Genomic DNA, 12439 nt, shown 5'->3' on the forward strand with positions numbered 1-12439 from the left:
CAAGTGGGATCGCAGTAAGAAGACAGCCATCAACAAGAAGCATTGCATCACCAGACACCCAGTCTGCGGACGGCACGGTTGTAAACTTCCCAAACAACAAAAGTGTGAGAAGGAAATCTCTGCTGCTCATAAACCACACAGCTTCTGGTATTTTTGTGCTAGCAGCCCAAACAGACCAAGACAATCTGCAATTTAATAAGATATCCGTGTGATCCAGGCACACCTTAAAGTTTAAGAAGCATGGCTCTAGACTGATACTTTGTAAATCAGGCACTTGCCACTGTTACTTTTTCCAGGTTTGGGATACATCTTTTTTCCACAATACTTGCCGCTCTCTGCCACACTGGGTCTGCGCTAGGCCCAAGTCAGCCCCCAGAATGATCCCTGGATTCTAATCACTGGGCCTCGATGACCAAGTCCTTGCAGCCAGCCCTACGCAGCTTGTCACCCGAAGGCAGTAACTGTCTTCTCCCACTTATGGGGAAGGGTTTGGAATTAGGGTTTCTGTAAGCAAGTCTACAGGGCACTCATTTTTGGGCCCTTGTTCTGCCACTGTATGTACTAATCATTTACATAGTGTTGTCGTGTTAGCCCTCACAAAACTCATACATGGAGGCCTCACGACCCCCACTTCTCAGAGAAGTGCCCAAGATCACATGACCAGAAAGCACACAGATGCAAATTGAAATCAGGGAAAATTCCAAACCCCTTCTCTCCATTCTGTCTCCGGTCACTTAACCACTGTAGCCTGTGGCTTTCAGATCAAATTCAACCAGATGAATTCCAAACATCCTCCCACCTCTAAAATCTTTGAATCCATTAATATATTGAACTCTTATGAACTTCATTGCTAATTAAGAGGAATCCTATAAAAATTATTAATAATCAAAAATAATCAATAAAGATATTTGGGGTGTCTGGGTGGCTCAGTTGGTTAGGCATCTTTTTTGGTTCAGGTCATGATCTCACAGTTCATGAGTTCAAGCCCCACGTCGGGCTCTGTGCTGGAAGCTTAGAGCCTGGAGCCCACTTTGAGTTCTGTGTCTCCCTCTCTTTCTCTGCCCCTCCCCTGCTTACACTCTGTCTCTCTCTCACTCAAAAATAAATAAACATTAAAAAAAATTTTTTAAATAAAAAAAATCAACATCATCTTGGTACCAGTAGCTAAGCCCTGGTTATTAACAAATAAACTCTTTGAGACTCCTCTATCATATTTGAATACCCAGGTCACAGTTTTAGCATCATTTATTACTGTTTTTTAATACTGTAGTTTATTTTCTATTTTTTAAATTTATTGTCAAGTTAGCTAACATACAGTATATACAAGGTGCTCTTGGTTTTAGGGGTGGATTCCTGTAATTCATGGCTTACATACAACACCCAGTGCTCATCCCAACAAGTGACCTCCTCAACTACAGGTTTTTTGTTTTGTTTTTTTTTAAGTAGCTGTTTACTGGGGCATCTGGGTGGCTCAGTCGGTTGAGTGTCCAACTTCAGCTCAGGTCATGATCTCACAATTTGTGGGTTGGAACTCTACATCAGACTTTGTGCTGAGAGCACGGAGTCTGTTTGGGATTCTCTGTCTCCCTCTCTTTCTGTCCTTGTCCTGCTCACACTCTCTTTCTCAAAAATGAATAAACATTAAAAAAAAATTAAAGTAATTGTTTACTTACCTGCTTCTCCCACTTGGAACTTCCTTCTGGGGAAAAGGGGATGGGGAGCAGTGTCTTATTTACATCCATATCCCCAGAAACTAGGAGAGCTTTTCACATATATTCAGTGCTCACTAATATCTATTGAAGTACACTAAGCCAGCAGACATAAAAAGAGATTAGGAAACCCTCCAATTGCAGGACTTGATAATTCTAGTTAATATCTAATATCAATCCATTATTAGATTTATACCCATACATTTGTATTCATAAAATAAAACCACCATTCTATTGCACGTGGAAGGTTTATTTCACAGGTAAATTCTTTTTTTTTTTTTAGTTCATTTATTTTGAGAGAATAAGCACACACATGTGAGTGGGGAGGGGCAGAGAGAGAGAGAGAGAGAGAGAGAGAATCCCAAGCAGGCTCCATGCAGCCAGAGCCCAATGTGGGGCTCAAAGTCAAAAACTGTGAGATCATGACCTGAGCTGAAACCCAGAGTCAGATGCTTAACCCACTGAGCCACCCAAGTGCCCCACATATAAATTCTTTTAAATAGGCAGGGGTCTTTTGCTCCGAATTTTCTTTGTTCAGTGGAATAGTAAGTGTGAAGGAAAGAGGCATAAATGACAGGATAATTAAATGACAAATGACAACCGTTGACCTGGCTATAAATTATAAGTAGTTTCAAAAAAGGAATGTGTAAGTTTTTCATAGAATTAATTAAGGTCAGGGCTTTTCAACTGGAGGACATTTTGCCCCCTATGGGACATTAGACATTGTCTAGAGACATGTTCGGTTGTCATCGCTCGTGGAGAAGTCATTGCTGGCATCTAGTAGGTAGAGGCCAGAGATGCTGCTAAACATCTTATAACGCATAGAACAGTCCTTCACAACGAAGAATCCTTCAGCCCAAAATGTCAGCAGTGCCAGAATTGGGAAATCCTGATTTGGATAGGCCCGCAAATAGTGCTGGGAATTTAGTACATCTTTATTGGTTGATTGCTTGGCTCAGCACATGACCTCTGAAACCAATGGCATCTCCATGATTGGATAAGGAGAGTCATTGTCTGATAGTGATCCAGAGGCACCATTTGTCCCAGAACTGCCCTCTGAATCATAAGTATGGCTGGCTCAAGGGCCTCTCCTTTTTCTCAAAGCCTGGGACCTACCATCTAGGACAGGTCACTATATGTGTCATTTGTCTATTTATGTATTTTCCCATCACCCATAACTAGACCATATATTCCTGTTGGCAGGAGACCTAAGTTTAACTTTTTCACATCCATTTATCACAGTTTTCCATAATTCTGTCTTATAATGCTTTGACACTCAGGGCATGACAATGATGCTTTATTTTTGGGAATCATTGGTTGAACAGTTGGTCATCTGTAAATATCCTCTATAGTAAATTGCAAGTAACCATAATGTAGACTGACCAGAATCAACCATTCTCCCACCATTTGGGATAAATTAGGAGTCATGGCATTTGACATTCAAATTTGTGTTCCTGGAGTCAGGATTTATATTAGGTGTTCAGGGTTAGAGAAAGAGAATTCCTTAAGTTCCGTTTTCTTCCTTGATTCCCTGGTTTATGAAGATATTGTCTTTATCTGGGAAATAAAATGGAGACTTCACTCACACAAGAAAAACAAAACCAAAAACAAAACTTTTCTGTCCAGGTAGATATTTGTGTTTGGTGAGACATGATGGGAGGTTGACATTTAAAGGTGTCTGACAGGTTGATCAGCCTACACAAGTTCGTGGCTCAGGTAGGAGGTGTGTTGGGCATTCATCTCCTCACATCCCTGGGTACCTCCCACCTCTGGGGGGGTGCCGCTCTCTCATCCCTGCATTCTCAGGATCACTGATGCCTCCACGATGAACAAATACAGTGTCCTGCTTAGGTGAGGGGCACTTGTATTTTAAAATCCAAAGAGAATGAATCACTGCTAATGGGATTTCAATTATTATACCATTAAGGCAGGATAGATTTGGGGGAGTCCTTTCTCAGTGTTCCTCAAGTCACACTGTCATCAGCAAAAGCAGGTAAAACAAGCAACAGAAAGACAGGGACCTGAAAGGTCCAGGTCCTGTGACATGACAATACGATTTTTAAAAATTCATGTTTCAACTTGTGTTATTTGTTCTGTGGCTATCAACTAGGAACAAGTTCCTTTAGCTTCTAATAAAGGAATGAAGACAGTGCAAAGCTGTTTCATCTTTGCAAACTTGCGTTGTGCTAGGAAGCTTATTAATAGATAAACGACATTACAAATGATTTTATTGCAACCAGAGGTTGGTTTTCTCTGGGGCTATTTAAGGGCAGGAATTTTAGTTCCAAAGCAGTTTAGAGACTACAGTTTGCAAGGCCACGGGACTTCTGTTGGTGTCAATATTCGTTTCTGGCACCGGTCCATTTTACTCTTTTATTATCAACCCCATATTATGAGTGAGAAAGTCCAAAATCACAGCAAGTACATGCCAGAACCAAGCTTTGAACACACGTTTCCTGGTTGCAGATGTCTTGACTTGCTGCTGTGTTAACTCTCCATCATAACCAGGCTCTGCTGGCTTCAGGGAGCTTTCCCACTGAAGGGGAGGGCCTGGGCACCATGGGAAGAGAAGGCAGTTTGCTAAATATGCTAATGCAGCTTTCTTGCTTTCCAGGTTTTGGAGGTACGCTGGGTTACCTTTTGGGTGCCATCGACTGGGCCCATCTGGAGCTAGGAAGAGTGCTGGGCACAGAATTCCAGGTCATGTTCTTCTTCTCTGCCTTGGTGCTCACTTTGTGTTTTACTATTCATCTCTGTAGTATCCCTGAAGCCCCACTTAAAGATGTTATAAAGGACATTTCCCCACAGCAAGCCCCCCAGGACTTTCCATTGTCACCAGACAAAATGTACCAGTATGGGTCTATTGAGAAAGCTAAAAATGGTTATGTAAACCCGGAGCTGGCAATGCATGGGGAAAAGCCCCCAAATCCTGCTAAACAGGTAAGATGCAAATTCTTTTTTCTTCACTCAGGAAAAATATCCTTGTTCTTACCCTTTTTATTTTGTTTATTATTCTTGGTTTTGTTTGCTTTTTTGATATGATAATTTGATGTGAAGTCTAATTGAATTCTCCAGTCTCCTATAGCTCTTATCCCTTTGAATTAAAATTTGCACCTCAAAAAAAATTGTGTGCGTTTTCCTCTGGTCTTCCTCTTACTCTTTTCAGAGCATCAAACTAGGAAAGATGAAGCCAGTTCCAAAATGTTAGACCATAAGAGAAGCCTGGAACCATCTTCAGGCCTTAAGAAATATCTTTACTTCTTAGATTGGGATTATAAATTTGTTCTTCCAAATGATAGCATCCCTGGGTTGGTAACTGGGCTGGGCATGTTTAATTCGTGTCTAATGAACTGATTTGAAAAAAAATTTTTAGGCCATTTTCAGTGAACTAGTCAGTGAATTAATTAGCTTAGAATTTAAGGAAAATTCTACTAAATTACAGAGAAATTAGGTTAGGAGGAAATGGTCAGAGAGAAGAAGCTAGGGCTATGTTGACCAATATATTGGCTATTCGTCCCATAAGGCTATTTAAGTTTAAATTCATTAAAATGAAAAAAATTAAAATGTCAGTTCCTTGGTTGCCTTAGCCACATTTCCAAGGCTTAATAGCCCCTTGGGGCTAGGAGCTACAGTACAAAGCAGTGCAGGTATGGAACATTTCCATCATTGTAGAAAGTTCTGTTGGACAACACTGACACACAGCTGCATGCTCCTTCAAGCTGACTTTGATGGCAATACCTCAGGGATGGAAGTACAGAGGATTTCCTCACTGGCAAAGAGGTTGTGAAAGACCTGGGTTTAAATTTTGATTCCTCTAGCTGGCTGACCTGTTTTATTCATTCAACAACCATCAGGCATTTGCTATAAAGAGCCTAAAGAGGGGCGCCTGGGTGGCGCAGTCGGTTAAGTGTCCGACTTCAGCCAGGTCACGATCTCGCAGTCCGTGAGTTCGAGCCCACGATCTCGCAGTCCGTGAGTTCGAGCGCCGCGTCGGGCTCTGGGCTGATGGCTCAGAGCCTGGAGCCTGTTTCCGATTCTGTGTCTCCCTCTCTCTCTGCCCCTCCCCCCGTTCATGCTCTGTCTCTGTCCCAAAAATAAATAAACGTTGAAAAAAAAAATTAAAAAAAAAAAAAGAGCCTAAAGATTAAAAGTGCAAATGTTCAGATCCTGCCTCTACCAGCTCTGGAATGCATGACCTTGGGCATTTACATTTCTCTAAAATGAGAAAGTGATTCTGTCTACCTTTAAGTATTTTGTGCAGATTACATGAGAGAATCCATACAATGTTACTTAGAGCGGTTCCTACCACATAGTGAGGTGTTTGGTAGAGGTGCCTATCATGAGCCTGGCAGAATGCTGAGCAGTCCAGACACAAATAGGGAACAGACTTCATCTGTGCTCTAACAGAACTTTCAAACAAGCTCAGTGAATCTCATCTCTATGAGCTTGACTTCTCTTGTTGGGTTGTCTTCTCTATATTCTAGGGTTATTGGGATGTTCAACTAAGATGAAGCAGGGAACGGTGCTTTTTAAGCTTTATATAAGTCTATGAGCATATCACAGTCAGTATTCACTCAACAAACTACTTTGGGTACGGAGTATGTACAAAGCTCTCTACCAGGTATTTAGGGATCATAAAATTGACTAATGTCCCATTCCTATGCTCAAGAACTTAGACAGCCCTACCAGGGGGCATAAGCCAATACTTATTTTCCAATACTTATTACCAATACTTATTTTCCAAGGTAGAATATACTTTACAAAATGAGAGTGGCTGTGCAGTTTGATAACTGGGATTATTATTTTTTTAATGGCAAGAAGCCTAAATTATTTCAGGATTCAAACTAGATCCCATAAAATCTATCTGCAATTCCTCCATGCCCTCATTGCTTACTTCAGCATTTCAACGGTCTCCTTTTGAGACTAGGAAGCTCTCTTCCCAATATTGCCTTTCTCATGTATAAATTCACCACCACCCAATCTCCGGCTGACAAAGGAGCACAATACATGCAGTAGAGTAACTCCTCAGGGCTCAAAACCATTGAAAGGGCTTCACCAAGGGAGCTGATGAGTCAGGGAATAAGATGCCAGCTGAATTTTCATTCTGAGTTAAAATACCCAAAGGGCTTTGAATATTCACATTCCCAGCTTTTACGGAAATAGTAGGCACAATTTGAAAGCTCATATTTATTTTTGGATGGAAGAAAATGTTAGATTAACAATGAAAGTAGAATGAAAATTATGTATAAGGCAGAAGCCTAAATTAATATTTGGAGTGAGGATGAATACTTGCTGGCCACATTCACTTTTTAAAATTCTGCATTTTTGGAAAGAAAACAGGGAAAGTAAAAATAAATCACTTAGTCTGAGGCATGAAACCCAGGCTTTTTATTTTATCTTATTTATTTTATATTTTAATTTCTTCAGTAACCTCTATACCCAATAGGAGGCTTGAACCTACAACCCTGAGATCAAGAGTCACATGCTCTACCAACTAAGCCAGCCAGGCACCCCTTTATCTTCCTGTGGTTACTAAAAAGTAACAATCCTGCACTGAGTTTCTTTTACAGCAAACATTTATTTTAACAGTTACCATATTTTACATGCAAAAACAGTTATTTTTTCTAATTCCAAAGGAATGCCTATACTTTTTAAATACTGATTAAGTGCAGTTGTCCCCAATTAACTGCGGTTTCACTTTACACGTTTCGGTTACCTGTGGTCAGCTGCCATCTGGAAGCGGATGATCCTTCTGACTTATCGTCAGAAGGTCAGTAGTAGCCCTAGTGCTATGTCACCACGCCTCACTTCATCTCATCACATAGGTATTTTATCATTTCACATCATCACCAGAAGAAGAGTGAGTATAACACAATACCATATTTTGGGAGAAAGAGACCACATTCACATAACTTTTATTAGCATATATTATTATACTTGTTCTATTTTATTATTAGCTATTGTTGTTAATTTCTTACTGTGCCTAATTTATAAATTAAACATGATTACAGGTACGTATGTGTAAGAAAAAACATAGTCTACAGGTTTCGGTACCATGTGCAATTTCAGGCATGCACTGGGAGTCCTGGAATGTATTGCCTATGGATAAGGGTGGGGATGACTGTATAAGAAAATCAGTTCAGTCATGGTCAGTTGGTTAAATACTACAAAATTGACAACTTAAAAAAATCAACTTATACAACAAACCTACAATGAGTAAATATAATTTTCCACAACAAAGAAGTAAAAAGCATTATCATATAAAGTGTAGAGTTATAAAAACAATATTTTGTTATAGTGAAAATAGAAATTCCCCAGAGACCATCTTATAAATAAACTAGCCAGGACTCAATTTCATTATGTCAAGATTCAGATTAAATAAAGATATGACAAGAAAGACCCATCACCCCACAATGATTGATGTTTATAGTCTCAGTGTCTTCAGGGCAGCTGACTGCTCAATATTCTCAAGCTTTCTTTCTTCTCTTATATAACTAGATGCTAAAGGCTGTTTGACTCTTTGTATTCAAAACTGTTGTGTCAATAGTTCAAAATTCTCATTTTCTCAAGGCTTCTGATACAAAAAGAAAGTGTAGCTTCTGGTTTTAACATAATTTAAGTCTAAATTAAAGAATATGGGCATGTGTATTCAGTGTGTGTGTGTGTGTGTGTGTGTGTGTGTGTTCTATATTGTTTTCACTTCTGACTCCACATAGGGCTCATTTATATGTGCTGACTCATCGCAAGATCCAGGGAAATAAACTGAGAAGAGATACTTGGTCAAGAACAGGGAACTGTTTGGCTCTGTATTAGTTTTGTATTGCTACCTAGAAAATTACCACAGCTTGAGCAGCTTGAAGCCATATTTATTATCTCACAGTCCTGTAGGTCAGGAGTCTGGGTGGGCTCCACTGGGTTCTCTGCTTAGGGACTCACAAGGCTGAAATCAAGGTGTTGATTGAGGTGCAGTCTCATCTTGAGGCTCAACTGGGGAAGAATCAGTTTCTGAGCCTCATTCAGGTAGAACTCCTTGTTGTACGACTGAGGTGCTTGTTTTCTTGCTGACTAATGGCCAGGAGTCACTGTCATCTCCTACAGTTCACTCTCAAGTCCCTTCCGTGTGGCTCCTTCCACCTTCAAAGCCAACACTGCTTGTGTTTGAAACTCTGGCTTCTTCTTCTGCTCCCACCTGGAGAAAACTCTCTGCTTTTTAAAGGGCTCATGTGATTTGGTTAGGGTCACCCAGATAATCTTGCTTTTGATTAACTCAAAGTCAACAAATTAGTAACCTTAATTATCTCTGCAAAATCCCTTTGCCATGTAACACCAGGAAACAGAGATCATGGGGCCATCTTAGAATTTGGTCTATCACACTTTCAGAGTCAAGAAATCTAAGAATTATAATAATCTCGGGGCTAGCTTAGGTCTGTGAGCTCTGTCCTTGTGCAGTGGTTCTGTCATTCAAAGATAGGATGCTAGATATCTCTTGCATGTTGACCCAAAGCAAGCCCCATTTCCAGTTCCATTACCCTTATGTCTCCAAAGCCTCTTCTGGACCTGAAACTGCTAAATATCCACACACAATTAACAGAACCCCTCCTATAAGACCTCTCCATGGATACCTTGGTGCCATGCCCAGAAAGTGTGACCCTGAGGTTGTCAACTGACAGATATGTAACATGGCTGTGTGCTCTGGCTCACACAGCTGGCTGCATATCTGCACTGAAAGTCACACCTGTTTCATGTTTTCTTCCAGACTAGGAAGGCAATGACCCTGAAATCACTGCTGAGGGAGCTGGTGAATATGCCTCCCCACTACCGCTGTCTTTGCATCAGCCACCTCTTTGGATGGACTGCCTTCCTGTCTAACATGCTCTTCTTCACAGATTTCATGGGCCAGGTAATAAATGTGTGAACACACTCACTGACTTGCACATTAATCCTTCATTCTGCACCTGTTGAGTGCCTTCTGGGCTAACCCCTAAGATGGGCACAGTAAGAGTGTGAGAAGGAGTACTTTCAAAGAGCTGCCTTGTAGACAGGTACCAGAGACAAGTTATTACACCCTAGACATCTCTATGGGACCAGTACTTGATCAAATACAACAAAGAAGAAGGAATCAATGTGAGCTGCAGTGGTCATGGCAGGCATAATAAAGGAGACACAGTATGATCCAGGCCTTGAAAGGTGAATGGGAACTGGAGAAAGAGAGAAGAGAGAAAATAATTCAAGCAGTTATAGGAATGGCATGTGCAGAGATGAGTCAGAAGCCTGTTGGCTGTACCAGAAGGGGGACAGGGTTGTCTAAGTCAGCTGGGGGCAGGATGTTACGTGGAAGGAAGGGTGTTAATGATCTAGGGAGATGTTGTCTAGACTTGATGGCATTAGGACTTCCTGATGGTCCTTGAGTAGAAGTATAAAAGGATGAAAGGGGTGATGTAGTCATGGGAGAATGAGCTCTGTGTCCTGGGAAGGGCCCTTTGGACAGGGACTGCCACTCCCTAGAGATGGAGAAGCAGAGCACATGGAAAGGGGTCCCTACCACACTGCGTTTGCATTTCAACAGCCCCAAATATCTCTTTCAGATTGTGTACCATGGAGATCCCTATGCTGCACACAACTCCACAGAGTTTCTCATCTATGAAAGAGGGGTCGAGGTTGGATGTTGGGGCTTGTGCATCAATTCCATGTTCTCCTCACTTTATTCTTGTAAGTCTCTTCTTCCTGAGGGTATCTTCTAAAGGGCTCTGGTCTAGAAGAATCTTGGACTTTATATTTCTGTATTTATTTTTTGCTCTTTAAAATACAAGATTCATGATAAATATATGGAGATCAGGAAAGACTAGTCCCTTAGAAAGGACCACATGAAGTATCCTTTTCCATACTGAATTCTATGTTGTTTTTCTCATTGATCACTTTTTTCCTTGGAATCTATGGGAACCTGATCAAAGTTCCCTGGAAAATAAAAGAAATCTTGTAAACAAGATGGAGAAGTATTGGATGGACAAGGGCTAGAGTCCCAGCAGAGAGTATTGATTAGCAGTGAGTATTAATTAGTGTTCTACTGGAGTAAGATCACTGGTGGAGTTTCACAGATATGTTTATTAGAACTATAAATGATTGAGCATAGGAAGGATGCTTAAAATGCTGGGTGACAGAATTAACATGCAAAATGTTAGCTTAGCTCAGGTAGGCAGGGTGAAATGTCACAGGAGCACTTTTCAAGGATTGAAGATGAAAACTTTTTTCCTAAGGTACCAGCTTTCCACAGGGACTGGAGTCCATTAACCCCCGTTAGCTAAGTTTCAGCTGTAAGGACACTGCAAACAAAGAGATTTCTGTGATTGGTTTTAAACAACCCTAAACTAATGTATTATAACCTTAGTCTCATGTGGTGCCTGCCAATATGTATGGAAATCTCCAAGCTCTGTATACATTGAATTAAGTGAAATAATCTGGCTGATAAAAGGTATGCAGGTCCCCCATTTGGAGTAGAAATTGGGCTTCTAATAATAATGGAAGCTCCTCCTGGATTGTGGGGAGAATAGCTGGCCTGCAACTCGGAGCTCTAGGCTTTGGGCAGACCCAGGGGATAGCAGGGTTATGGCCCAGGTGGGAGAGGGGGAAGTGATGGACAATCCCTGTCACCATTCCCAGGGGGCACTCATTCTGCCACTGAAGTGTGCTTCCTGAGGGGGAAGAGAGTGAATGTGTATAATGACACCTGATCTGGCCTCCAACCAGCCATAGTACATTAGGAAACCTGCTTCAAGATCAAAAAAATATCTTCAAAATATAGCACGAGTGGGAAAAGGGGACCTAATACAAACATATAAGGAATTCATGAGTCCCATAACCACGAAACCATAAAATTTATTATTTTAAAATTTATGATAACCAAATAATGGTGGCTTAAAGGTTATATTTCTTTAGCAAAACTCCTTTTTTTCCCTTTAGGGTGAATGAACTAAGAAAATTCCAGGAGGAAGATTTCAAGTACTTAAAATAGAATCAGAGAGCATTAGACTAAAAGGGACTAATAAGTTATTCATCTCAATCCCTTTGTGCTATCAAGAGGTGGGGGGGACTATTTATACCACCTCATTCTTGTAAGAGGAGCCCATTTTTCCACAAGTAATTAGCATTTTAGTTTTGTGACATTTAAAAATATTTTTTTTCTCAAAGAATCCCTACTAAGGACCATTCCATTAGGAGCTACTCTTAGGCATTTGAAAATTAAAATGCATGTTATTTTTTAGGCCCTTTTGAGTTAAAAGCTCTGTATCCAATAAACGATTATTTGAATAGTTTTCCAAAGTTATGTTAATGTGTAGATCTATGGGATCCCTTTCACTTGAATTAGAACTAAAATTTTATTTATAAAATACCAACCAGCCCTAAGGATCTTCAGGGTCTCTCCATGCCCGTAAGATAAAGTCAAAGTCCTCAGCCTGGCATTCCATGATTTTCAGCTTGGTCTGGTTTACACCTTGACCTCTGTCACTCCCACACAGATTCACTCCCCCTGAAGACTCACTACACAGACTTTCTCAGCTCTGTGTTTTTCAAATTGCTTTTGGTTTTTCCTTCTACCAGATGCTTTTTCTAATTCCACATCTAGACAACTGCTACTCAAGCTTTTAGACTCAGCTCCAATATGACCTTGTTAAATCTTCCAAGTTCTTTCCCTCTGCACTCCAAAACACCCTGGGCAGAATCAATCATTTCCT

General features: G+C 40.7%; 1 protein-coding gene across 2 annotated transcripts in view; it reads left to right on the plus strand.

Annotated features, from left to right (window-relative positions):
• The window catches only part of SLC45A2 (solute carrier family 45 member 2), a 35767-nt gene that overhangs the window by 15096 nt on the left and 8232 nt on the right, over positions 1-12439 (plus strand). For both annotated transcript variants that reach the window (XM_047877252.1, XM_047877243.1), the window contains exons 3-5: positions 4324-4649; positions 9466-9609; positions 10295-10418. In XM_047877252.1, the coding sequence (XP_047733208.1) occupies positions 4324-4649; positions 9466-9609; positions 10295-10418 (594 nt within the window). The remainder of the gene's footprint in view (positions 1-4323; positions 4650-9465; positions 9610-10294; positions 10419-12439) is intronic.

This window comes from Prionailurus viverrinus, chromosome A1 (assembly GCF_022837055.1).
Source record: "Prionailurus viverrinus isolate Anna chromosome A1, UM_Priviv_1.0, whole genome shotgun sequence".
NCBI classification, from domain to species: domain Eukaryota; kingdom Metazoa; phylum Chordata; class Mammalia; order Carnivora; family Felidae; genus Prionailurus; species Prionailurus viverrinus.